Genomic DNA, 24,196 nt, shown 5'->3' on the forward strand with positions numbered 1-24,196 from the left:
TGGATCATCTGCTATTTGGTTTTTCAACACAACATTTATAAACGCACTGCTATTGTTCAAATTTGAATTCCAGTCCGGACTAGAATTCACCCGTCAACAACAATAATGCAGTTTGCAAGAGTACAGGGTGAGTTGACAAACTGAATACTGTGTATCTCAAGATGCTTTTGGCAAGTAGAACAAGAACCTGTAGTCCACATTACATAAAGAAAAACTGAAACAAAGTCATCCAAAACTCTACAGCTACTAGTATACCTTGAAGGGAAACAGTCGTCGGAACTTGTCCTGTGCGAGCTTCGTGTTTACAAACGATGTGTTTCGTGCACGATAAGTAGATGCACCTCATCCTCATAGCTGCATCATTTAAATTATACGATGTAGATTATGACAGACATGTTTTAACTTTCATCAATCACCATCGTAAGTTGGTCACAGTGTTAACATTGGTCGTATGGGTCCAATATGACGTTTGAGCGCAGTTCCGACGACTGTATCCCCTTAAATTTACTGCAAGTTTTTGCGAAGAAGAAACGTTTGATTACTGCGTAACAGATCGACTTCATACACGCCACTGGCCAATATTCATGTTCAAAGTTTGACACCAGTTCTAACTTCTGAGTCATGATAAAGGGCACAAGGACGAAATCCAATCCATAAGACCACTTCTACGGGAACTAAAAATAGATCAAACATCTGTACAGATATAGTTTACATATTGGTATCGTGTTGCGATTTGACCATCAAAGTGGCAAGAACATAAGGGTCTTTCCATCGGGAAGTCTAATTTCTCGGGCAATTCTTCAAGTTGCACCGTGAATGCAATGCAAGTGCCGTAGCCTGGGTGCCATAGCCGGTGACTTGTGTAACAGTGTTGCGTGAAAGTGAGCCACTTGATACTTCATCGTGGTCACTTTAACGTGTGTTCGACGACACAGAAGAGGCTATCATTCGAGGTAAGTCAGATTTTGTCAATGTAGGACGAAGACCACGTTGATACTGCTAGTGTTACAGATACACTATCTATACTGTCCCTAACACCAGTGATATTTGCGTTAGTTGCCTCGTCTGCGCGGCAGAGTTTGGTCTGACCCCACACAAAGATTTCAATAGTTTCCTACACAAGAAATGTGAACATTTGACACAATCTGATGTAGCGGGATTTGGGTCACGGACATATGTACTCCAGGCGATGTCTGTCTCGAACGTTTCATTATCTCTCGAAGTATTTTTCTAGAACATAGCAACATCTATGTTGATGTCTTTATTTATCGTTGAATCGCTGATGATAACCATGGCGATTAGGTGGTGACCTGGTGTACAGTATTGTAGGATTTGACGATGTTACATCAAAGCCTACACAACCTCGCCACAACATACTACGCACACCGAAAGCGGACAATGTAGAATGCGCGGTATGAATGAGAATTTATCTAGTTTTATATCAATTATGCATGGTTGCAATCCATCATTTAAAGACTCGGATTCGGTCAAGAGACGATGATATAGGAAATGGGTTAGAGATGCATTTGGTGAACATGAAACCTGAAAAGATCTGATATATCGATGTTGCTGATATTCGAACGAGTCCCTAACCCCGGGGGAGAGTTTCAATAGAAATCGGGTCATGAAGAACGTCTTTTTATGAGTTCGCATCAGCTGTGGTATGTGTCCGGTATGTCAGTGTGTCAACTGTTAGTTAAACATCGATAAATCTGGACAACTTTAAAGCCCATCATATGCATCGCAAGCGGTAAAAATTTAAACGAGAGCTGTTTTCAAACGTTCATGAATTCAACGACGAAGACAGATTTATGATCAATATACAAGATACAGAGCTTTTTATGGGCATCATGGGATTAAGACAGTCGCCAAGGGGGTTTGATTCTTGAAAAACCAGAATGGAAAGAAAAACTGTGCCGGGGAACGGACATGCATAATTTACAGAAGAGTGCAGTGAAGAAAATATGTCTCTCTGGACAAAATTGGAGTGACAACGTCAGGAAGCTTTGCAAACTTTGTGAAACTATTGAAAACTGAGTCTGCATTTATTTACTGATGAACTTGGAAAGTCAGTAAAGGAATTTATTTGTTTCTTACCTTTAAATGTTCAAACGCAAGCAAAAACCTCGCATTTTATGTCTGATAGAACCGCTCATCGTGTGCTCACAAATCCGAATAAGTGCGTAGGTCCAAATCTTGATGCTGTTGTATAACGAAATGTATTAAACCGTTGTGAGCCCTAAGCGGAAAGAAAGGTGTGATCCTCCTTTTCCATAACACTGATAGAAACAAACGTTTACCTGCTAGGGCTGCGCAATATTACAAGGAACAGGAAAATTCACCGGCTGTGGAAGCTAGAACACTCATCGAAAAATCGAAAATGTAGATTTCACACAGCGAAACTTGTAATAGCTATACAAAAAAGCAGTATCACACCTTACAATATCGCGCGCCCACAAAATGTCAAATTTTGTTAGACAACAAGTGATATTCGAGGTACGTGCAGATTTTATAAAAAAACAGAACACTTCGGTTTTGAGCAGTCCCAGGTAGATGGTGATATATCTGTTGATCTTAAATTACGGAGAGTCACTTGTTAAGTGAGCATGTAGAACATCTGCTTTACATTTTTTCTGACAAACTTCAATCCTTAACGAATGCTTTTTATGTAGCGCTACCGTCAGAGCTGTATACAGCTTCAATAAGTCACCGCTTTTTCGAACAAGATGCATAGGAATGTTGCAAACGCGTGTAGAAGCATTTTTTCAGCAAAGACAGATTTACATTGACTGATTATAGAGTATACGTTACTTTCTATACACTTTAAAAAGCACCTTAAGAGGGTCAAAGATATTTCTGTCAGTCATTGCAATATGATGATGAAACCCCAGTTGAGATGGGGCCTCTGACAGGCAAATGCAGTCTTCCTATTGAAGTTTATGGTCGACACAATTTTTTTTCGGGCCCTGGGAAGGCTTTCCTATTTTTTGAGACCCAAGAGTCATGTTTCATATTTCAATTTTAAAAATCTACAAAACTGAAGCTTGGGAAGACTCGTGTACATAGATATATCGTGACCGATGAGTGAATCCAATGCAATAAATCATGCATGTTTCTTGATGTTGTAACTCTTGCAGATTGCGTTGCACCATAGTCCGTAAATTAATCTACTTCTCGTAAGGATTTTTGTGTATCTACATGTGTTTAAATGTTGGACAATGTTGTTTCCATTTTCGTGACATCGGTTCGGAATTTATTACTGAAATTAAGCAATTATCCAGCCTGTGTACCCAAATGTGAGAGTTGAAAAAAAACATGTAAAAAGAAAAGTGTCTATCTGATGTACTTTACTTTTTGTATCTAATTTGTTTTGTTTAGATTTGTAGGTGTATTTATGAGCCAAGTGAAAATTACTTTATGAGTAGTGCAGCTGCTCTATAAAAGTGTAAACCAATCAATCAATCAATCAATCAATCCATAACAATCCTATCATATTACTGTATAGTATTTTGCACATACTGTTTGTTTCACAGCTCACGTATGTTGTCTTTAAGTCACGGGCCCGTCCAGCGTTAGCCGAGAAACTCGCTGCTGTTCGAGACTCCAGCGTTGTGCTTTCATTTTTTCGTTTAAACTACAAAATTTACTGTGAAGGGGATCTAGGCAAGAAAAATTACGTCACTCACGTCCCAAGTGACTAATTCAGACGAAGTAATATACGAAGAGTATCACAAGAGATCGTAGAATAATCACTGGGTAATAAAATGCTATGTTCTTTCTCTTAACTACGTGACATGGCCAATAAAGACCCTTAGTCTCCCTTTCTTTAGGATGAACGCTTTAATTTCGATCCTTGTGAACGGATTCTAGTCGAGAAAAATTATGCCACTCAAGAGGATGCGAGTGGCGCTATTTGCTTTTGGGTTTAGTTGCTGGTTTCAACAAGAACTCAAACACTTCGAAGTTGGCATTCAGGTAATTTATTCACGACAAGATCTCAAATGCTGGTCAATTTGCATAATTACTTATTTCAAAATTTAACGTCTTTTTTAATAGAAATTGATTCTAAAGGTATGAAATATTGACAAGCAGTCTAATAAAGTGAATGGCATTCATAGAAGACAACACTGACGTGATTGGAATATTTTCATATTTATTGCAAATGTAAATCAAGGCAATTTCGTATTCGCAGTATTTAAACGATTGTTAATACATTGCTCAACTTTATGTTCAACCTAGAGGGATGTTGCTCTCTCAACTTAGTCAACAAAAATAAAATATTCATTTTTCATTCAACCTTTTGATCGAAAATATTCAAAGCTATAAGAATTTCCTTTTATGTAGCGATAGAATCAAAATTGGCAGATTTTGTCAAATGAAGAACGTCATATTGGAAATTATTAGCGAAACGAAGGACCCTAGGCCTCATAACACAGCATTAGTCATAAAATCTTTTGCCGACGTACATCAAAATATGTAAGCAACTTTTTATTCTCTGCTTTTTTAAACGTTCTCCCCTTCTGCAACAGAGATGGAGGGTAGTAATTGCACGGATAGCTTACAACAACTGTATTTCTCAGTCGTGGAAAGAGCAGACGTCCGCACATTGCAGGATGTTTTGAATCAGAAGTCCCGATTTGATGTCAATGCTGTGAATACCGACGGCAAAACTGCATTTCAATTGGCAATAAAGCGTAATAGTACTGGTGAGTTTGTTCGTGTTTTCTTTACTTGTTTGTTCGTCCTTGTGTGTATGTACGTGTGCGTGCGTGTGTGCCTGCCAGTGTGTGTATGTATGTTGGTTTGGAAAGTCAAAATAATAGGACGCATGTCATTATCATCATTAATACGTAGTTTAAGAGACAGGAAATTTATTCAGCTCACCAAAATAGGCTTTGATTCTATTTGTAGTATGAAAGAGATTCTTCTCCTTAGTTCTCGTAGTTTTCTTACCTGATCTTCATGAATTGTGATAAAATATCCAATTTCTATAACCTAATATTGGACACAGCATTAAACAATTGCATGTACATTTTTCACATTTATAATGAAAATCTGAATAAAAAAGAAAAATTACTGCCAGCACAGACCCCTTCAAGGATCTATGCTGCCACAAATCTTGTGACGGAATTTTCAAAACGTTTTCTAGTTTTCTGTTTCGTGATATATATATATATATATATATATATATATATATATATATATATATATATATATATATATATATATATATATAGATAGATAGATAGATAGATAGATAGATAGATAGTCTATAAACGTGAGCAGTTTGTTTCCACCATATAGAGTCTTTTAATCAGTAGAGATATGCACCATATCGGTGATTAGCAAATAAAAAAGATTACAACATTTGTTTTTGGGAGACATAATTTATTTTTCAAGATTCTTGAATAAAATTTAAATGTTTTTTTTACTGCAGTTTCAGTTATTTTATCTAGGAAACCACCCATGGATTACTCGTGAATTCATCATATTTTGTACAATATGCCATAGTATTGTTAACATATGAATTTTGCTCCATGCTAGAATTGAGCGGTCGACGTTAAACTAAACAATTCTGTTTACGATTTGAACACCACACAGTTGGATATGATGTTTAAAGAATAATAAGAAACTCTGTTTTACAAAAAATTAAGAAACCGGAAAATACAGGAAAAGTTCAGGTTTGAGAGTCTGATTACTGTGTTTTGCCTCGATAGACGTTATAAGAATATTACTGCACCACAACGTCAATATTGGAGACGCCTTATTTCACGCAATCGAAGAAAAGTTCACCAATGTAATCGAACTGATACTGAATCATCCACAGGTAAGTTCTCTGTTTGTAGCTCTAGTGTGATCAAGTGTTGAAAAATTGTCTGTGCATTTGTGTGTGTGTGTGTGTGTGTGTGTGTGTGTGTCTGTCTGTCTGTCTGTCTGTTGGCGTGATAGACCAATATCGACGGATCAAATTTTAATGAAATTTTATAGATGGGGTAGTAATTGTTAATGGCAAGGATTGATTGGTTTTTGTGTGATTGTGCTTGTCCAATCTATGTTAATAAACTTATCATTAAGTTTAACTTTTAAAGAAAGAAAATCACACCGATTCATCAATTTTGTTGTTCATTGGTACACTTCAGTGTAATGTTCACAACTGATTGTAGTTGGCGGGCACAACTTGCATGATTAAACAAAATTTGCATATTTCGATTCATGAAATGTCGGTCCTACTCCGGAATGAACAGGACGCGATGTGTTCTACAGACCATATACGCCCAAAAGATTACGGTACAAACAAACCCACCTGTACTAACGCGTATGGAAGTACACGTATATTTCTATGCGCTCTAGAGCACGTGTTTTATTCTTACAGTGGTCCATTCTAATTCCGGGTTTACATGTAGCATATATCAGCAAAGATGCACGTATCATGCTAAACTTTCAGGGTGAGCTTAGGTCTTGATAAAGTTTGCCGACACATGGATTTTATATTTGTGACTTACTCGCATATATGCAGACCCCTTATCATCCTTGAATCATGGGTAAAAAGCTACACCCTCTGGTCAGCGGACCGTGCAAAATCTTCATGACCTTTTTTAATTGTGAAATAGCACTAAAGCGTAGCAGTACGATGTTCGGCAATAAATCAGTCACTGAAATTAGACGACTTCGTTGAACAGTCCCCGTGCAATCATTGAACTGCATGCTCGTCACAGAGCGTCGTGACGTCAGATAAACGAAAATGCGTAACGTTTTGTTCAATGATGTGCCGCGACCGTGCCATATTCAAAAGGAGGGCACCTACCAGGCGACAGTTTGCCGTGTAGTTTTTAAAGTTCAGATGGTCACTGAAAGAGTCGAATCAATAAAATCTGCATTCTCTCCGAGGTATTTTTCTTATTAAACATAAACATACATGAAATTTCTCGGAGTTAACCATATGGTTGACTTTGAAAGCAAATCCCTTTATTTTGTCCTTGCTAAATCACTTGACCTCAACATAAATATCATCTGTCACGTACTCATAAAAACGCATGTTGAGTGATTCAAAACCACCAGCTTATATGTTGATCGCCTATCTGCACTTAGACAGGAGTCGAAATTTCAACGTCGGATTGAATCTACTTGATTTTCAAGTTCCGCTGTCGCCTTGACATTTCAAATTTTCAGAATTTAATCGCTTAACATCACTGAGGACTGTTTGCAATGTTTTGTAACCATCGTTACATAGAGCATGTTTTTCGTTTTAAGTGTTTAAAAGTCCAACACGTAAATCTCCTTGAGATCTTGTTTTATCACTGACAAAGATGTCGCGCTTATCAAACAGTTAAATAAACTTTAAGAAATTTGAACTTTCTCTAACAAATTGCTGGCCCAGTTAACTTGATATTGGATGCATATTAACTCAAAGTGTACTCATGAATATCAAGAAAACAATTGCAAAATCGGAGATTTGAGGATTTTTACCTGCTTTTGATCACAAATCTCCAAGGAAAACCTTTGTCTTGTAGCTTTTAAGTTTAGTTTGAACAATACTTAAATTTGGTGGTAAAATTGCATAAAATTTGCATATTTGAATGTTTACATGTTTGGAGTGATTTTTTTATTGTTAGGTCAAAGATGTTCTTTCAAGGCGCCTTTCGTCCAATCGCTGATTAAATGTGTTTGTGCGTATTCAGGAAGATCTTTAAAATTTTTGACATTGTGAGAGAATTTTCCATATTTACATTATTTTGCATTACATTACATTACATTACATTGCATTGCATTACATTATTACATTACATTACATTACATTGCATTGCATTGCATTACATTACATTACATTACATTGCATTACATTACATTACATTACATTACATTACATTACATTACATTACATTACATGATATTACATCGGTACAAGACTTTAGATGGGGAGGGGTTAGGTAATTTCTCTGTTTTATTCAATATAAGATACAGTCTGAGTGATTACCGTAGCTGCTTTTTCCGCGGATTTTCTTGCACTTTATCTGCCATTGCGATTGAAACAATAGATATATGGAGGCGGGGACGTGGTCAAAAAATGAGGGAAAAAAGAATACGCAGAGCAAAAAAATTGCTAATTGCAGGTTAGTTGCAGCCATGCTAATATGAATTTGGAATTTGTGGTTTTACGCTTTTAAATGGTGTCGACTGTTTTTTTATGAAATCAAACCCAGTTGACACGGAAAATATATTTCTATTTATCAAAATCATGCAGGGTCAAGACTTAATCGATGCTCACGCTGGAAGTTCAAGTGAAGAGTTCCATCCAGACACAACTCCCCTGATATTGGCTGCACACCATGATGACCACGATATCATCAAGGTAATGCAACATGTGACATTCGTAATTAACAATTGGGACTATTGGTATTTCTGTATAAATAAAGGGCGAGGAAGTAATAGACCTACTGGATTGAGCGCCTTCTACAAGCGTGTTGACATTACTGTCTCAGCACAGGGTACTGCAGGCATTATTCGCCTAGACGTTCTGTATATAATCAGTAAATGTCAAGTATTATTAAAGGCCTGTGTTGGGATCATATTGTCTCATCAAAAAATTTACCCACCAGATTACAATTTCAATCGAAAAACAAAAGGCTGTCACACCTCCATAATCTTCTTACAGACTAGAACAAAGGCGATCCCAGAGATCACGAACAGTGCCTTTAAACTTTTTCTCATTATACAAGCCTTACCTGTGTCAGATATGTGCCTATTATTCTACACTACACTAAGTATAGTATATCAAAGAAAACAGTCCATATCTGTTAATTACCCTCCCTAATAACCTTCATTAATTTGTTCTTCCGATCACCAACGCAGGGGCGTGTCCCCCTGACCAAATACACGTTAGCAGTTCATATGAGCTGCTAACGAGTATTTGGCCAGGGCGATACACCCCTGCGTTGGTGATCGACAGAACAAATTAATGAAGGGGATTAGGGAGGGTAATTAACAGATATGGACTGTTTTCTTTGAAATACTGTACAGAAATACCGAGGGACGTATCCGTCACAGGTAAGGCTTGTATCATGAGAAAAAGTTGGTACTTGACATTTATTTACCATATTCAAAACTTCTAGACGAACAATGCCTGCATGACCCTGTGGTCTTAGCTTCGACTTCATTATTGTTGCCTGTCGTTCTCAGCTTACATAATTCTGTCTTTGACTGTGATACTAAATGCACACTCAGACAAAATATCGAATTACCAGACCGATGACCTTAAGACATACCATATTGACATTTTGACCTTACATTTTTTTCCTTAAAGTTACTCATTAAGAGGGGAGCTACTCCAATTGCCGTATCCAGCTATCAGACTGAGAACCACACTATTCAACGTTCCATTGGTACACTGAATGTATACAAGGCACTGGCCAGTGAAGCTTACATGTGCGTCATCGAAACAGAGACAGAGACTAAACCAGACCCCTTTCGAAGAGCTTTCGAGGTAGGGAATATTTTGAGCACAATAAATAAAGTCGAGCACCAGTTTCTCACAACCACAACTGAGTAGAATGTCTTGATGAATGTTCTGTTGAGAAATTAGAAATATCAAATTATCCGGCACAAAGCATGCCACACAGAAACACCCATTTGGTGATCAGGCATTTCCTGTTCCAGGGTAAACTTCAAACGGCAAAAATGAATAACACCAAGGTCACGATAAGCTGTCTTAGAGTTTGACATTATCCATAGGATTTATGTTAATTTTGAAAACCCTCCCTTAGAAATTCACATGGCCATCACAGAGATCATTGGTCAAGATCATTCTCAAAATGCACTCGCCGAATAGTTAGGCTATCACACGTCATCGTCGACTGCTCGGCAATACAAATTGATTTTCCATATCAAGGTACCTCGCGCTTCGAAATGAAAAACTTAAACTTCTGCTAAAACTTTCCTCCTGCAACTTTGAACCATTTTGTACCCTATTATAAGCTTCAAAATGAGCCCTCAAACTGGGTGGGCCAAAAGAATATTGTAAAAGTGTGAGAGCCAGAATATCTGTTCTCGAGGTGCATTCTACTTTAAGCAAATGGAAAGCAATTTTTTATGCAATTCCATGTGATCGTATTCCACATTATAGGCACACTCAACATCTTCCTTTATTTTTTGCAATGTGTGCTTATTTCCTCTGAGTCGCCTTTGCATACGCTGCTTTTATACCTTTCCGTTGTAAACATAATTCGAAAAAACCCCATTCCGACCCTACTGACATATTTCGGAAAGCATAGCAACTTAGAATACGACATTTCTATGATTTATGAAAGAACCCGCAAACATGACTTTCTGTGATTTCACAGCTATGTCAAGAACTGCGCAGAGAGAGCTCCAAAGAGTACGAATTTCGCGAAGAGTACCTAGAGCTTGCGGCAAAATGTGAGCAGTTCTCCGCCGATCTGCTCGACAGGACACGAGATTCCGCCGAGCTGAAAGTTATTCTTAGTCACGACTCCCAGAAGAGCAAAAGAGGCATTGGCAAGGAAGGTCGACCAATGAAAGTTTTGTACGCCGTGCAACAAGAGCAAAAGAAGGTAAGAGTCGGGACTTAATCGATAAACGTTATCGTCCAATCAGAAGGAGCTGCTAGTTGTCACGTGTTATAAATTTGTTAATGATGACTTTGCCCGAAAAAAAAAACACGAACAAAAAACAAGCAGTTGCGGTACTCCAAACAAGGTTTACATGTGATAGCATAAGGAAGGCGCACAAATATTTTCATCTAATGCCGTCATGATATGCTTTAAAAATAGCGTCAATGACATTGTGCTCCCATCCATACCCTTTCTAAATTGAAAAGCTATCAGACGCAAGCAGTTTCAGAAAGATGTTTATACAAAACAGGATAGAGTTGGTTCAGAAACTTTTAAATGTGAAAATGTTATCATGATTTCGTTAAATCTGAATGAAGTCATTATTTGACATCCACAAACCGCCGTTAAATCCTTCAACCCCGTGGTTTCGCAGAAACAGATTTCTTGATGGAAAGCTGAGCCCCAACAATTTGCTTTCACAAATACGCAAGTTCATCATCGTCATCGAAAGAAAAGCACGCATTAAATATTTAAAAGTTATTTTACTATAAAATGGATATAATTGCATGACACACACACACCCAAATTTCAACATAAATTAGTTGAACGTGAAATAAGCGTGATAGCGCTTATAAACCACATGATTCTTTGTGCTTCCACAGTTCGTTGTTCATCCACATTGTCAACAGCAGCTAATTGAACTCTGGTATCGTGGTTTAGCGGACTGGCGAGATTCTAGTTGGATACGCAACGCCATCATCTCCACTCTGATCATGCTGGCGTTTCCCGTCCTAGGCCTGCTGTACCTCATCTATCCGTATGGAAAATTCGGAAGATTCATGCGAATACCGTGAGTAATACTGTTGGCACAATTTCTCACACGATACAAAACGTTTTTCAAATGCAGGAAAAAAATTATGAACGGTCATGCAAAATGTGCCTTTGGGTAATAAAGTCGGACTGTCAATTTTTTCCAATAATTTTCTGATCTGTCGCTTAAGGATGGCTCACTTTGAAGCTCTTTGAATTCAGTGAATTATTAACCACCTTTTTTTGAAAATCGAAAGTTGATTTTTCTCCACAGAATTAACACAGGGATGGTGGCCTTTATGAATTTCAAATATTTGCAGAGTAATTTGCTTCTCTGTAACCACAATTTGCATATTTTTTAATCTTGATTTTCAAAGATACATGTTGAAAGTTTTCTTGAGGAAATTTTTAGTAAAAGTTTAAGTATTTCACTTTCGAGGTGCATGCAAACGTAAATGTTGTTATTGGCAGTGATAAATCGACTGAAAAATAGTTAAAGGATTTTATAATGTTCTTGGTTTAGTAAAGCCATCTCATAACACAGTGTTACAAACCGTGTTATGTATATCCTCGCTGTAGGGAGTGCAGTCTATCTGAATATAGCAGCTCTTCTGCGGTATAGGACAGCTCAACCTCTGGCACTTTACCACCGAGACTATACAAGGAAGGTTGAAGATACACTGTGTCCTCCACCAGCTTAGCTCTACTAAGTCATGACAATTTTTTTCAAATTATTCAGAATTGACAAAATTTTAATTCACAGACAAAGACTTATCCTTTAGTGACGTGACACGAACGCACCAACATTAGAGAGGTTCGGCTACACGTTTTACGTGAACGTGAACGCGTAGAATCCACGTTGGCGTTGGCGTAACATTCGCGTGCAAAAGTCCGTTTGGTTACGCGTTACGCCAGCCGTTCTTGTGGCACGCGCAAGTAATGATTCGGCCCGGCTTGGGTCCGCGTAGTGTGTTTCCGCATCACAGGGATATCTCAATGGTTTGCCCATATGCCGCGAATCGACTAAGAAATTGCACATAAAAATGACGAAAATACATGATATCTTTGAGGATGTCACTATCATATATCCAACTAACAACTGCATGAATGATTCACAGTTTTTACCATGTTTTGATACCTAAAGATGAGAATAAATTTACACGTTTACAAATTACGTGAAAACAGCTGTCTCCACGTAAATACGCGACGCCGGCTCCGTGTACGTGAAGAACGTACGCCACAAGTCGATGACATCATCGCAGAAATTCGTGACGTTACGCGTTCACGTTCACGTAAAACGTGTAACCGAACCTCTCTAATGTCTGAAAGACTACATGTTAACCTGAAATCAAGCTCACTTTGCACGATTGTCTTTCAACGCAGTAAAATGAACGAAGTATGATCCAAATGGTGACATTTTCAATTTCCAATCTACACACTTTGTTTAAAAACTTTGATGACAAGCGTACGTCTTCTGTTATATTGTTTGTTCATTTTTGTGTAAAAAATGTGCATGCTTGTTGCATGATGGATAATGGTTAACATCTGACATAAATTTGTTGAGAAATTCCCAATAAAGTGCTAATTTTATGGTATCATGTAATATATATATATATATATATATATATATATATATATTATCCAGTCTTATTCGCTACTCAGAGTTTCGTGCATCTTGCGATGCAGTCATCAGGCAACTGCCAAATACAAACCAATACATTCTAGAGTAATGAGAAAATAGAACAAAGGCATTCTGAATGGAACATATCGTGATGCGCGTATTTACGCGCGCTTATACGTGTTTAATTTATGTGGGATAGCAGAAATCTTTTAGAGTGCCTGCAGCACGAAATTAGCTCATTTCTTTTGTTGAGCGTTGCCATGGTTGGTCTACATATGATAAAAACTTTTCCACAAACACAAGTTGCACTTCTTGTTGTATCACATAGTCCGATGTAAGTTTGTTTTGTGTCCGATGTAATGACTTCCGCTTGGTATACTATGTGTTCATCATTGCAACTACCATTCATCGGGCATTTATTATTGCAGTTGCAGTTTGTCTTATTCTCTTCACTGGGGTTTAAGTTGTTTAATTTAGCCTTGTTGTTGTTTGTTATTATTGTACCAATATTACTCATGCAACTATAACTAATTTTTAGTGTATTTCTCGAAAAGATTACACATTTAAATTTAGATATAGAACCATATTGCTCGTTCAAAAACCAACGCTATAAAAATGCAACTGAGTTAAGTAAATATATTTGGAACTTAAAAGACCAGAACAATTGAGTATGAAATCAAATGGAGAAAGGTAAAACAAGCTAAGCCATACTCCAATACCTATAAATGTTTTAATCTAATAATCCAGCTCCGGACTTTTCATATATATATAATATATATATATATATATATATAGATATATATATATATTTATATATATATATATATATATATATATATATATATTATATATATATATATATAAAATGTGACGTCATCACTGATGTATGATAATGCGCCTTTATTGCAGATACATCAAGTTCTTGATGCATACAGCGTCGTATATTTGTTTCCTGGTCTTTCTATTCTTGACGACAACACATCTTGAAAATCAATATCCTGATCCCGAGTCTAATATAGCTAAACTTGAATTCGAACAAAGACTCAGTCAACAACGAGGGTCTCTTCCGACAAAGGTGGAAATCCTCATAGCCCTGTGGATCATTGGTATGTCTTCATTTCGCCAGTCTCTTATTTTAAAGGTATACTGTCACCTGTCCCAATTTTGCCACAGCTACCATAGAAAGAGAAAATCTAACGAATCACAGATTTTAAGCGGGTGGCCCCTTTTTAAAAACGGCGCCCTCACATGGGCATTTCGAATACCAAGGAACGCCCCTTTGACTATATGTGGGCATATTTAGATTACAGGTGACTGTATAACTTTAAAGTCTAGTAGCCGTAACCTTTGATTATTTTTGCAATTTTCTTGTTAAAACATCAATATATTGTTCGGCTCAACCGTATGTCAGAACCATTTAGCTTGTCGACAACTTTTATTAAAGTTCCATTAGCTGTATCTTCTTGCGATTTTTCCGTTAGTTTTGATTGAAATGATCACTGGCTCATGTTGAATAGCCTGTCAAATAACAGAGAATCGCATATTATTCGGAAACATTACGTGCCCTACAACTAAGTAACATGTGATTTTACAACGAAATTTTCAATTTTTGTCCGGACAGAAATACAAACTCTGTTGACACGCGGATTGCAGCGTAGGCATTCTTCTGCACCTGCGCGAGCCATTCACAGCGATTTCAAAATAAATATTCATTGCTTATGCCCGGTACTTACGTCGTACTCCATTGTCCGAGCATGTTGCGTAGCCAGATGTCTGGCAATCCACGACGCAATGTTGTTTTGATCCCACAATAAACGTGAACTTGTACATCTGGCGTGATCGCGGCGTCAACATTATCTGCGTTCTCCCCAGCACGCTGAGCATGCCAGACATCAACAAACGAGCTCGGAAGGGCAACACGTTTGAACAAAAATTAGCAGTTTTATGTGGCTATAACATCACTAATCATGTTTATTTCTTCGTAAAACAACATTTTGCAACAAATATGAGCCTCCAACACGGAATTTTCCGAGGTAAAAAATGGTCAAAAGTTACAAATAATGGCCCTTTAATGTGACATGCACCGGTATTGCTGACATTTTGATCGTTTTCTGGAGTAGAATTTACTGTTAACAACAAATATGCACTTTACACATGTATATACACGTTAAGTTGACAAGCTGAAAACTGTACTTCTAGGAAGTATGGCGGAGAGCTAAAAAGTATTAATGATATACAAAATGAAAAAGAAATTGTGAAAAATCATAAAATGTTACAGCCACAGGCCCTCATACCTTTTCGTATTTCACGCACAATTGTCTCAGTTGATATTCATTTTGCCAACATGTTACAGATTGATGTAACATATTTCTGTTCTCGTACGTTTCTTGATCATTTTTATTTAGATTTTTCAAACGTACGTATTTGCATGTATGTATGTATGTATGTATGTATGTATGTATGTATGTATGTATGTATGTATGTATGTATGTATGTATGTATGTATGTATGTATGTATGTATGTATGTATGTATGATGTATGTATGTATGTATGTATGTATGTACGTATGTATGTACGTACGTACGTACGTACGTACGTACGTACGTACGTATGTATGTATGTATGTATGTATGTATGTATGTATGTATGTATGTATACGCGTGTATTCACATTTCATTCGGAATATCACACAAACTGGAAAGTCATGTCTGCTGTATCTATTTTCTTTTTCTGTAAGGAATAACATGGCGAGAGATCCGTGAAATGTGGAATTCTGGCCTTTCTTATTACTTGACAAACGCTTGGAATATACTCGATCTAATGCAGATCGGATTTTACTGGGTTTGGCTAGGCCTTAGGACTGCCTCCATAATTATAGTGAGTAAGACTTTAAAGATTGTAACATAGAACCCCTATAGGATTCTTCTAGTCTGATTCATTTTCTTCTAAAACATGTGTATTTGGGCGCCGGCACTAATGTAAAAGAAATTAGACAAAATGCGTCTCCTCAGAAAAACAGAATAGATCTCAAGAACCCGAGGGGTTGATATGATTATAAGCATCGCTGGAATCTTGAGAGATAATCTAATAATATTTATAAAAGAAAAAGTGAGTTTCTGCCGGCATATTTAGGGTAATGGACAATTTTATAAAACTTATCTCAATTGTGATTCTTCTATTCCCAAACGACCTATGACCGCCGGCCTAGCAGGTATTTATTCAACGTTGTGCACTGAGCTAGACCATAGCATTACCCAGTCCTCCATGATTAAAAGACTTGCCCACTTGTTCGCAAGGAAACCAATGGAGAATATATTTTCAAGGTACATGTAGCATGCGCCTCGAAAATGGCGGACTCAATCTTTGCCCAAACTTTCCTCAAAGAAACGTTCAATCATCTTTTTAAACGACAAATCAATTGGGCAGCGTGCAAATGTGGTAAAAGAGAAAGAAAATAACCTTGTATTTACCAATGTTTGAAATAACATTATAGCTTTGTCAGTACCGCTGAAATTTGTGACGTCATCCCTCCGATTATTACTGATAATTTATCTGATTATCCAGTATTGTGGGCCAAAGACATTTCCACATCTACAAAGTTCCCTAGCATTGCCAAAAACTCTAAAATAATAGCAATAATGTACCCCTCTAAAACCCAACCCATTATTAACAAATTTTGCATTCCATGATGTACTTGGCTTCACCTCATGCATTACATTATGTCGTGCAAAATTTCCTTATTTCGTCCATTATAATCAAGGTTGGGATACATTATCGCGTTAATCAGTGTCCGCCGTCCTTGTACTAATTCTATGTTGAAAAATCAAATTTTCGATTATCACAAAATAAGACGGCGAAATTTTTTCTTACTCTCGAAGCTTTATAGTAAAGCCCCACAAGCAGTACATCAGAAAAGTGAATTGTGTGCAATCATATGAGATTCGTGTCACCAACGCGCATTCTATGATAATGGACAGCTTTGTCAATTACTATTGCTTTATATGGCACCTGAAATTCTTTGGATGAGAAATTTGTTTTATCTTGCACGAGAATGCTATTCATGCTAAAAATTAATAGCGCAACTCAATTCTGTAAATTTTCATGTTACTTGTCGCTCCGATCGTCCTCCCAAGTTGATTGTGTTTGCAGTTGTTTGCAAAATGCGTAATTACAGATCGAAGCACGCACTATGCGCATTACCAAGTGAAGGAATGGGGAATAAAATGCTTTACTTTTTACTGTTTTATGTTCAGGTACATGACAAAGAAAGAGAGCTCGATGACATTATCTCTGGATATTTCGATAACTATTCCTGGTACGATGGCCATGATTCCCGGCTTTCAAACGAAACCACGTCATGGAATGTGACAGACGCGGTGCTGCGCTTCGCTTCTTCCGTCAACAGTACAACGCCTAGCTACTTTACCTCCCCTACAAACACTACGATAAATCCAGACTTGGATGAAGCTCTGAAACAGGTATTGGATGCCATCGCAAAAGTCGCCGACAAGATTGGGGCCACAGCGGTCTACGAAGAAGCAATCGCAAACATATCCCTGCAACTAAATAGTCTCAGCCAGGCTGTTTCTGACCTCGGCGAAGACGACTACTCAAATGCGTACAGTAGCGTTTTCGACTTTCCAGAATTTCTCGACCATTACGCGTTCGCCAAGCCGCGCAAAGAATGGAGCCAGTACGACCCTGCGCTGCTTGCCGATCTCATAATAGCTGTCGCCAACGTCATCAGCGTTATGCGTTTCTTGAGGGTGATGGTGATAAACGAATACGTAGGACCTCTACAAATCTCTGTCGGTAAAATGTTGACGGACATTATGAAGTTCATGTTCATCTTTGGTTTAGTGTGGGTTGCGTTCGCATTGGGTTTGACTCAAGTGTACTGGGGATACGGCCCGGAGTCCATGCTGGATTGCATGTTAGTCGACCATCAGTCGTACAAAGAATGCTATGGGAAAAGATTCTTCGCAGAGTAAATATGAGATAATTATCTATCAGTTACTTTATACTCGATCTTCTAAATCTGACAGCATTCTGATATGCCCCCTTTTTTCTGCTCGTCTCCTTCAATGACTTAAGATCAACATTTCTGTTTTATGTCAATCTCTGGGTTGTTCTGTCTTCTTGTCTCCTTCGTCCATCTCCAACTATGTCTGTGTTACTTGTTTTCTCTGTCTCTGTTTACCCGTCCCCTCTATCAGTCTGACCGTCTCCCCTCTCTCTTTCTCTCTTACTCCCTGTCCCTTCCATTCATTCGATCTGTCCCTCCTCGCTCACTCACTTCCCCCCCCCTCTCTCTCTCTCTCTCTCTCTCTCTCTCTCTCTCTCTCTCTCTCTCTCTCTCTCTCTCTCTCTCTCTCTCTCCATGCAGGGTTTTGTTATTATTACTAGTATAGTCTCCTTCGCTTTGCCATCCTTGCCATTTTCACCTCTCTGGTGTTGTCAAATGTGGTGTAAGAATGAATGGTGCAGTGCATGTATTGCAAAGATTTACAGTGTGCGACGCGTTCAACCTTTCTCATGAGGTTGCGTAAAGATCCCTTTATACTCTTTCAGAGAAGAGTAAAATGAAAGAACGAAGCGTTCAGACGATGTGATCACTTTTAACAAAGTTAGGAGGACACCACCAAGAGTGAACTGTATATTTTTTTCACTTGAGCCCCCGGTACAGTGATATGAAACGTAAAAGCACCAGACGGGTTGACGCAAACCAGTCATGGATCATCGATCAAAATTATATGCGTTCATCGATTTTCAAAATATATCAATCAATTCAGTCATACGAGGGTGTAAAGCGATGGGCGTTATTAATCATCTGCGACTTAGGATAGTACGCGCCTCGAATATGAAAGACTAAAACTTTTGCTCAAAGTTTCTGTAACTCTAAACTAGTGCATTAAGATTTGTTCCTAGAGAAGCCAATTACCCGATATTCACCACACTTGAAATTAAAAATGGCCGCAATCCCTGTGTTAAAGACTATGAAGAAAAGTTAACTTTTCCAATTCTCACAGAAATAGGCCGTAATACTTCTTGAGCCCCCAAAAGTCTTAGAACAAACAGGTATTGTACAAGTTTGAGAGTCCGAATATTTGTCCCTGAGGCGAATTTTACCTTAAGGCTCTTAATGTTCAGCACCATCGAAATCATACGTGACGTCACACTGCATGGTCATTTCATTCAAATAACGGTTTAATTGTAATTATGATCTCATTGTAATTCCTCTTGAGACCGATAAGGGAGCATGTGTCCGTATGTGAATTTCATTCTGTCTATCTAAGCGTCGATGATATTCTTTTTCCTCTGTTGGAATGCGTATTAAATTTCTCTTCCTGTCTTCCTCACCGTGCGTCTCGTGAAGCAGTATATCGGCGTCATTGAAGACTCTGTTTTGGTCTCTGTACGGACTGATCGATCTGGAAGCACTGCAGGTTGAAGCCGACCACCTGTCAACAGAATTCGTTGGAGGGTTACTGTTCGCCTGTTATCAAATTGCAGCCGTCATAATTCTACTCAATCTCCTCATTGCATTGATGGGAACCACCTATGACAGTATTGTGGTAAGCATCCGCATTGAGTCAGCCATTTTTTTAATCGTTCACTCTCCTCTATATCCCTCCATAGAAAGATATCTATCCTTAAAAGCCGTTCAGAACATCATAGAACTACCATAGCGCAGATTATAAGATTCTTACATTTAGTCTATAATGTCCGCAGGAATTTTTAGGGTTGGTTTTTATAACATTACTTTCGGTATGGTTGATAAGTGTGTGTGCAGGGACACAATTCTGCCAGTTTTCCCTTTCGGGGGATGATGTCGAAATGAAGGAAATTCCTTGGTCTTAGCATTCGTGAAACTTCTGTAATAAACTCAAGGCTGCATCCCTACATCACAAGTACCGTGCTCGTAATTTATAATGTTCTGTTTCCCTAAAATCAATATGCTTTGAACAGGTCACAACATTGTTACGGAATAAAAGACAACAACACTCATAACGACAAAAATAAGAGGGCACAACAACAATTATGACAAAGACAATAACTGCCTCAAATACAAGTGAGGGACTTATATTCGCCGACGATGATCTTCCTCGCAAGGAAATTGCAGTTGATTTCGTTCTCAAAATAAAACCGATTATCTTTCACAGCAAAATGCGGACATCGAGTGGAAGTTCCATCGCTCCGATATGTGGATGGATTATTTCAGTAGAGGTGTCACTGAAGCGCCCCCATTCAACGTCTTGCCAAGTAGCAGATTCTTTATCGATTTTATTCGACGGGTCTATCACTGCCTTTGCTGTCGCAAGGACGTTAAGGTGGAAACAAAGGTCGGCATTTTATATGGTTAATGTTAAAAATATGATTGTCGTCATCATCATCATCATCATCATCATCATCATCATCATCATCATCATCTTCACCATCGCTACCATCACCACCACACTGTTTGCCATGACTTATGCATTATAATCAGTAATTCGCCAGATAATACGAAATAAGCTATTTTCCAATCTATGTCCTATGATGGATTCATTAATTAGTGTGATCGAGTATGAAAAGTTGTTAAAGATAATACAGATCGTTGGGGCAAGTGAACTTGGTGTATTGTTTCAAGAGACGGGGCCGGTTAAGGAGATCAAGGGAGAATAACAAAGACAAGGGAGGCGGGATACACAGAGTCATTGTTGGATGGTGAAAGTATAGACAGTCGATGAAGCAAAAGAGTACTGTCAATTATTTGAACAAATATCGGTGACGACAGGTAGGGAGAAACCAACTAATAGCTAAGGGGATAAGACCTAAATGAGCTGAAGGATTTGGATGAAAATACTGAGTGCACCGAAATGATGACTTGGGAAACACAAGGAAGTAGTGCACCTTATGTATCGTGATATTGATAACTTGCGGTCTTTTTCGTTGACAGGTTACGCGAAGATCAGAATCGATTAAAGAAAGCCAGGAATATTATGAGGCAAGCAAAACACGTTCAATCGTTTTAGTTTGGTGCGTTCACTGTGATAAGTTACTCCTGGCCCCGTGAAGGTTGACAGTTTTGTGACATTTACAAAGGGAGTCACAGGGTTAAATTTACCCTTCATTAACCAACTGAGCATCTCTGTGAACATGCACACCAACATAACATTTGCTCGACAGAAGTGCAAAGTCTAAAAGCATCAATAAATATACACGCGTTCTGTACTTCCTGTTGTTGCCTTGTCTGAGAACTTTTATGCATATAAAAGAAAGCAGTTTTCTGCGATCGCCATTTTCTCCTTAACGGAATGGTGATAGGAAATAATGTTGCTGTCGGTATTTGTCACGAAATTGTTAAAACCATTCCAAATGTTTAGTAAAACCAAGGTGAAATCTGTAACCCGTCAGATGCGTCGATAAAGAAACAGAAATTCCCCAATTTCTCGGTTTGTTTGAGTGTAATTCTTGGATTTGGCTGGAAGTACACTCGTACTATGCCGGGCACGAACCCAGGAAGCATTAGTAACCGAGATTTTAAAGATCATGAGGTGTCAGAGAGAGTGTTATCTCATTGGCCTTTCTGTGAAATGTAATTTCCCCTCCTTTCATTTTTGCCTTCTCAGGTCGTTTGTAGGCGTCTGATTCAGCGATATCTCGCTGACAAATCGGCTCAATGTATCGACAACTCTAATAGCGGTTATGCTTCAAGGAGTGACTCAGCCAGGTAATTTCGAAGCTAAAAAACAATTTCAGGAAAAAAGAGCGACTAAAGTAGTATTCAATAGAAGGCCTAATCGTTTGCGGCGCTATCTCAGTGAATAAATAATGATCAGGCTGGCGCAGTCCAATCTAGCTAGTTGAACATGGCTCCAAGTGTGAAATATTGTTATTTCTGGCTGATTGAGAGGAGCTGTAATTTTATTCATCTCTGATTATAGTTTGCCACGTGTAACAATTAAATACTGTTTTTGCTAGGGTTTCGGAACATTTTTGGTAAAACTCTGCTACCAAATACTAGAAATATATTATAACCTCTACATACCAGAAACCTTGGTTAGATTATAATAGTACGCGCCTCGAAAGTGAAATTTTGCTCAAATTTTCCTCTACGGAACTTTCAACCATACTCTTACCAAATCAAAAATAATTATCAGGGGTCACCATGCAAAGTTTGGTCATACTAGATAAACAAACAACCTCACATTTACTGATATTTCAAATTCAAAATGGCCGCCATCCCTGTGTTAACTCTATGGAGAAAAATACAATTTTCGATTTTCGAAAATACTGAGGCGGTAAAATATTTCTTACCCCAAGAGCGTTAAAATGAGCCCCCACAAGTGGTAAATCAGAAAAGATTTGTAAAAATTTGAGAGTCTGAATATCTGTCCCCGAGCCGCATTCTACTTTAAGGAGCTTTATACTCTCACTCTCTCTACGTCAAACTGAACACTATGATATGTTATTTGTTTTATAATTAGACTGGAACTATGCGATATGATTCAGCGACTGGAGAAGTCAGTCGATGAACTCAGGGAGGAATTACGAGACAAGCTGCGAGGTATCGTTGACCTTCGACAGCAAGACGATTTTATGAGAGAAGATATGGGACAAAGTGAAACGCCGCCACCAGATGGGAAAGTTCAAGGGAGTGGACCTTGAAACAAAACAACAAAACATGTAGGATCAGACCAGGAGAAACAAACGTTAGCCAGGAAAGCATTCGTCGAGTTGAAGACTGTTCTGCAAGCGTATACAGGATGAAAGATAAAAAGTCCACAGTGACAAGACATTGTATCGACAGATACAGAAAAAAGTGAATGAAAAGGATAATATCTGTGAGGCTTTATAAAAAAATATTCAACTTTACTGTTTACAAATGAATTCTACCCTACCCAGATTAAGATCCGTGTGTTGGCAATGACAACTTTGACATTTATTATTACACACATACGAGCTGTGTTGATACGTTGAACACTGCGCTTTTTGAGGCGAATCAAGGAGTGGAACAAGAAATTGCAGTTTGCAGATATAACAATATAACTGATAGATAGACATATGATGAGGAGATACTCTTTTAATGAATATTCATAATGTTGGAATGCAGCATCTGCCTGGCACATGAAGGATAGTGGGCTAAAGCCTCCTCATGGTTGAAATCAGTTGGTGTCCATGAATCAATACAGACAGAACCCCTAGGATAATATTAAATTGTATTGTAGCTCAGCATAATAAGCGAACTTTTCTAACTCTTCACTCTGTCTGCAGAGAAAACGTTATGTCAACGATTGACTGTGTGTTAATTTTATAGAAACAGTTCGGAAATTAATTAACTTAGTTAGAGAATTCCCTATAGCTCTTGCTGTGCTAGACTGCTGCTGAAATGCATGTAGAAATGAAAGAAATGCCATTGCGGGGCAAAAAAAGAGATTTTTCTGGTACTTGACGGTTAGCGAAAGTGACACGGGGTCCGGATTTGCCACGTTGATGTTTCACTGAGTGCAAAAAAAAAACTTTCCTTTTTTGGTATGGATACGAGACGGCGGCCAGTCCAGTAAGGAGATGACAATGTAGGGCGATATAACAGATATTAATAATAAATCTGTGTATCAGTTAGACATCACTCAAGGACGCAGATTGAAGAAATGCACAACGTATGTGGTAGACAAATGAGTATGACTGATAACCATTATAGATGATAATGTACATGATATGCTGTTTTTCTCATAGATGTGAAAAGGACAAATTTCATTTCATATGATAGAGTAGAATGCGCCTCGGAGACAGATATTCGGACTATCTTATTTATTTATTTATTTATTTATTTATTCATTCATTATACTTTCTCACTAGCATACATATATTACAAGACGGAACAGTGACACCAAAATAATAAAAAACTAGACTGCAAGAGAAAAACCATATGCATCGCAGTTGAACAATACAAATTCGAGACTAAAACAGAAGCTAGTAAATGGTAGAGACAAACAGATGTCGGACACCTCTAACTTAGTTCCACCATACATCTCAAGCATATTACAATCCCGGGATTACAATATTTTGTTCTAGCCCTAATTTTGTAAACTCATGAAGTAAATAAAATTTTCTCCGGTCCTCATAAAGTTAACACAGGGATTGCAGTCATTTTGAATACAATGGCCTAAAGTTTCTTACGGAAGGTATGAGTGAACATCAAGTCTTTAATTT

The 24,196-nt window shown here is 38.0% G+C and overlaps 1 protein-coding gene across 1 annotated transcript; it reads left to right on the forward strand.

Annotated features, from left to right (window-relative positions):
- Positions 1-699: 699 nt before the first annotated feature.
- Positions 700-23,337, forward strand: LOC139140276 (short transient receptor potential channel 4-like). Its single transcript, XM_070709419.1, has 15 exons — positions 700-953; positions 4,530-4,706; positions 5,718-5,827; positions 8,243-8,350; positions 9,302-9,481; positions 10,338-10,568; positions 11,231-11,418; positions 13,909-14,105; positions 15,738-15,877; positions 17,254-17,987; positions 19,380-19,575; positions 20,164-20,343; positions 20,940-20,987; positions 21,613-21,713; positions 22,471-23,337. Exons 2-15 carry the CDS (start codon positions 4,532-4,534, stop codon positions 22,649-22,651), a joined length of 2,769 nt encoding a protein of 922 aa, XP_070565520.1. The 5' UTR covers positions 700-953; positions 4,530-4,531; the 3' UTR covers positions 22,652-23,337.
- Positions 23,338-24,196: the final 859 nt, after the last annotated feature.

Source organism: Ptychodera flava, chromosome 9 (assembly GCF_041260155.1).
Source record: "Ptychodera flava strain L36383 chromosome 9, AS_Pfla_20210202, whole genome shotgun sequence".
NCBI classification, from domain to species: Eukaryota; Metazoa; Hemichordata; class Enteropneusta; family Ptychoderidae; genus Ptychodera; species Ptychodera flava.

Excerpts from the sequence above, each read along its gene's own strand:
- LOC139140276 (XM_070709419.1), top strand. The coding sequence starts at position 4,532 with ATGGAGGGTAGTAATTGCACGGATAGCTTACAACAACTGTATTTCTCA. Across the intron at positions 4,707-5,717 it reads AATAAAGCGTAATAGTACTG|ACGTTATAAGAATATTACTG; the intron begins GTGAGTTTGTTC and ends TTGCCTCGATAG. Across the intron at positions 14,106-15,737 it reads CATAGCCCTGTGGATCATTG|GAATAACATGGCGAGAGATC; the intron begins GTATGTCTTCAT and ends TTTTTCTGTAAG.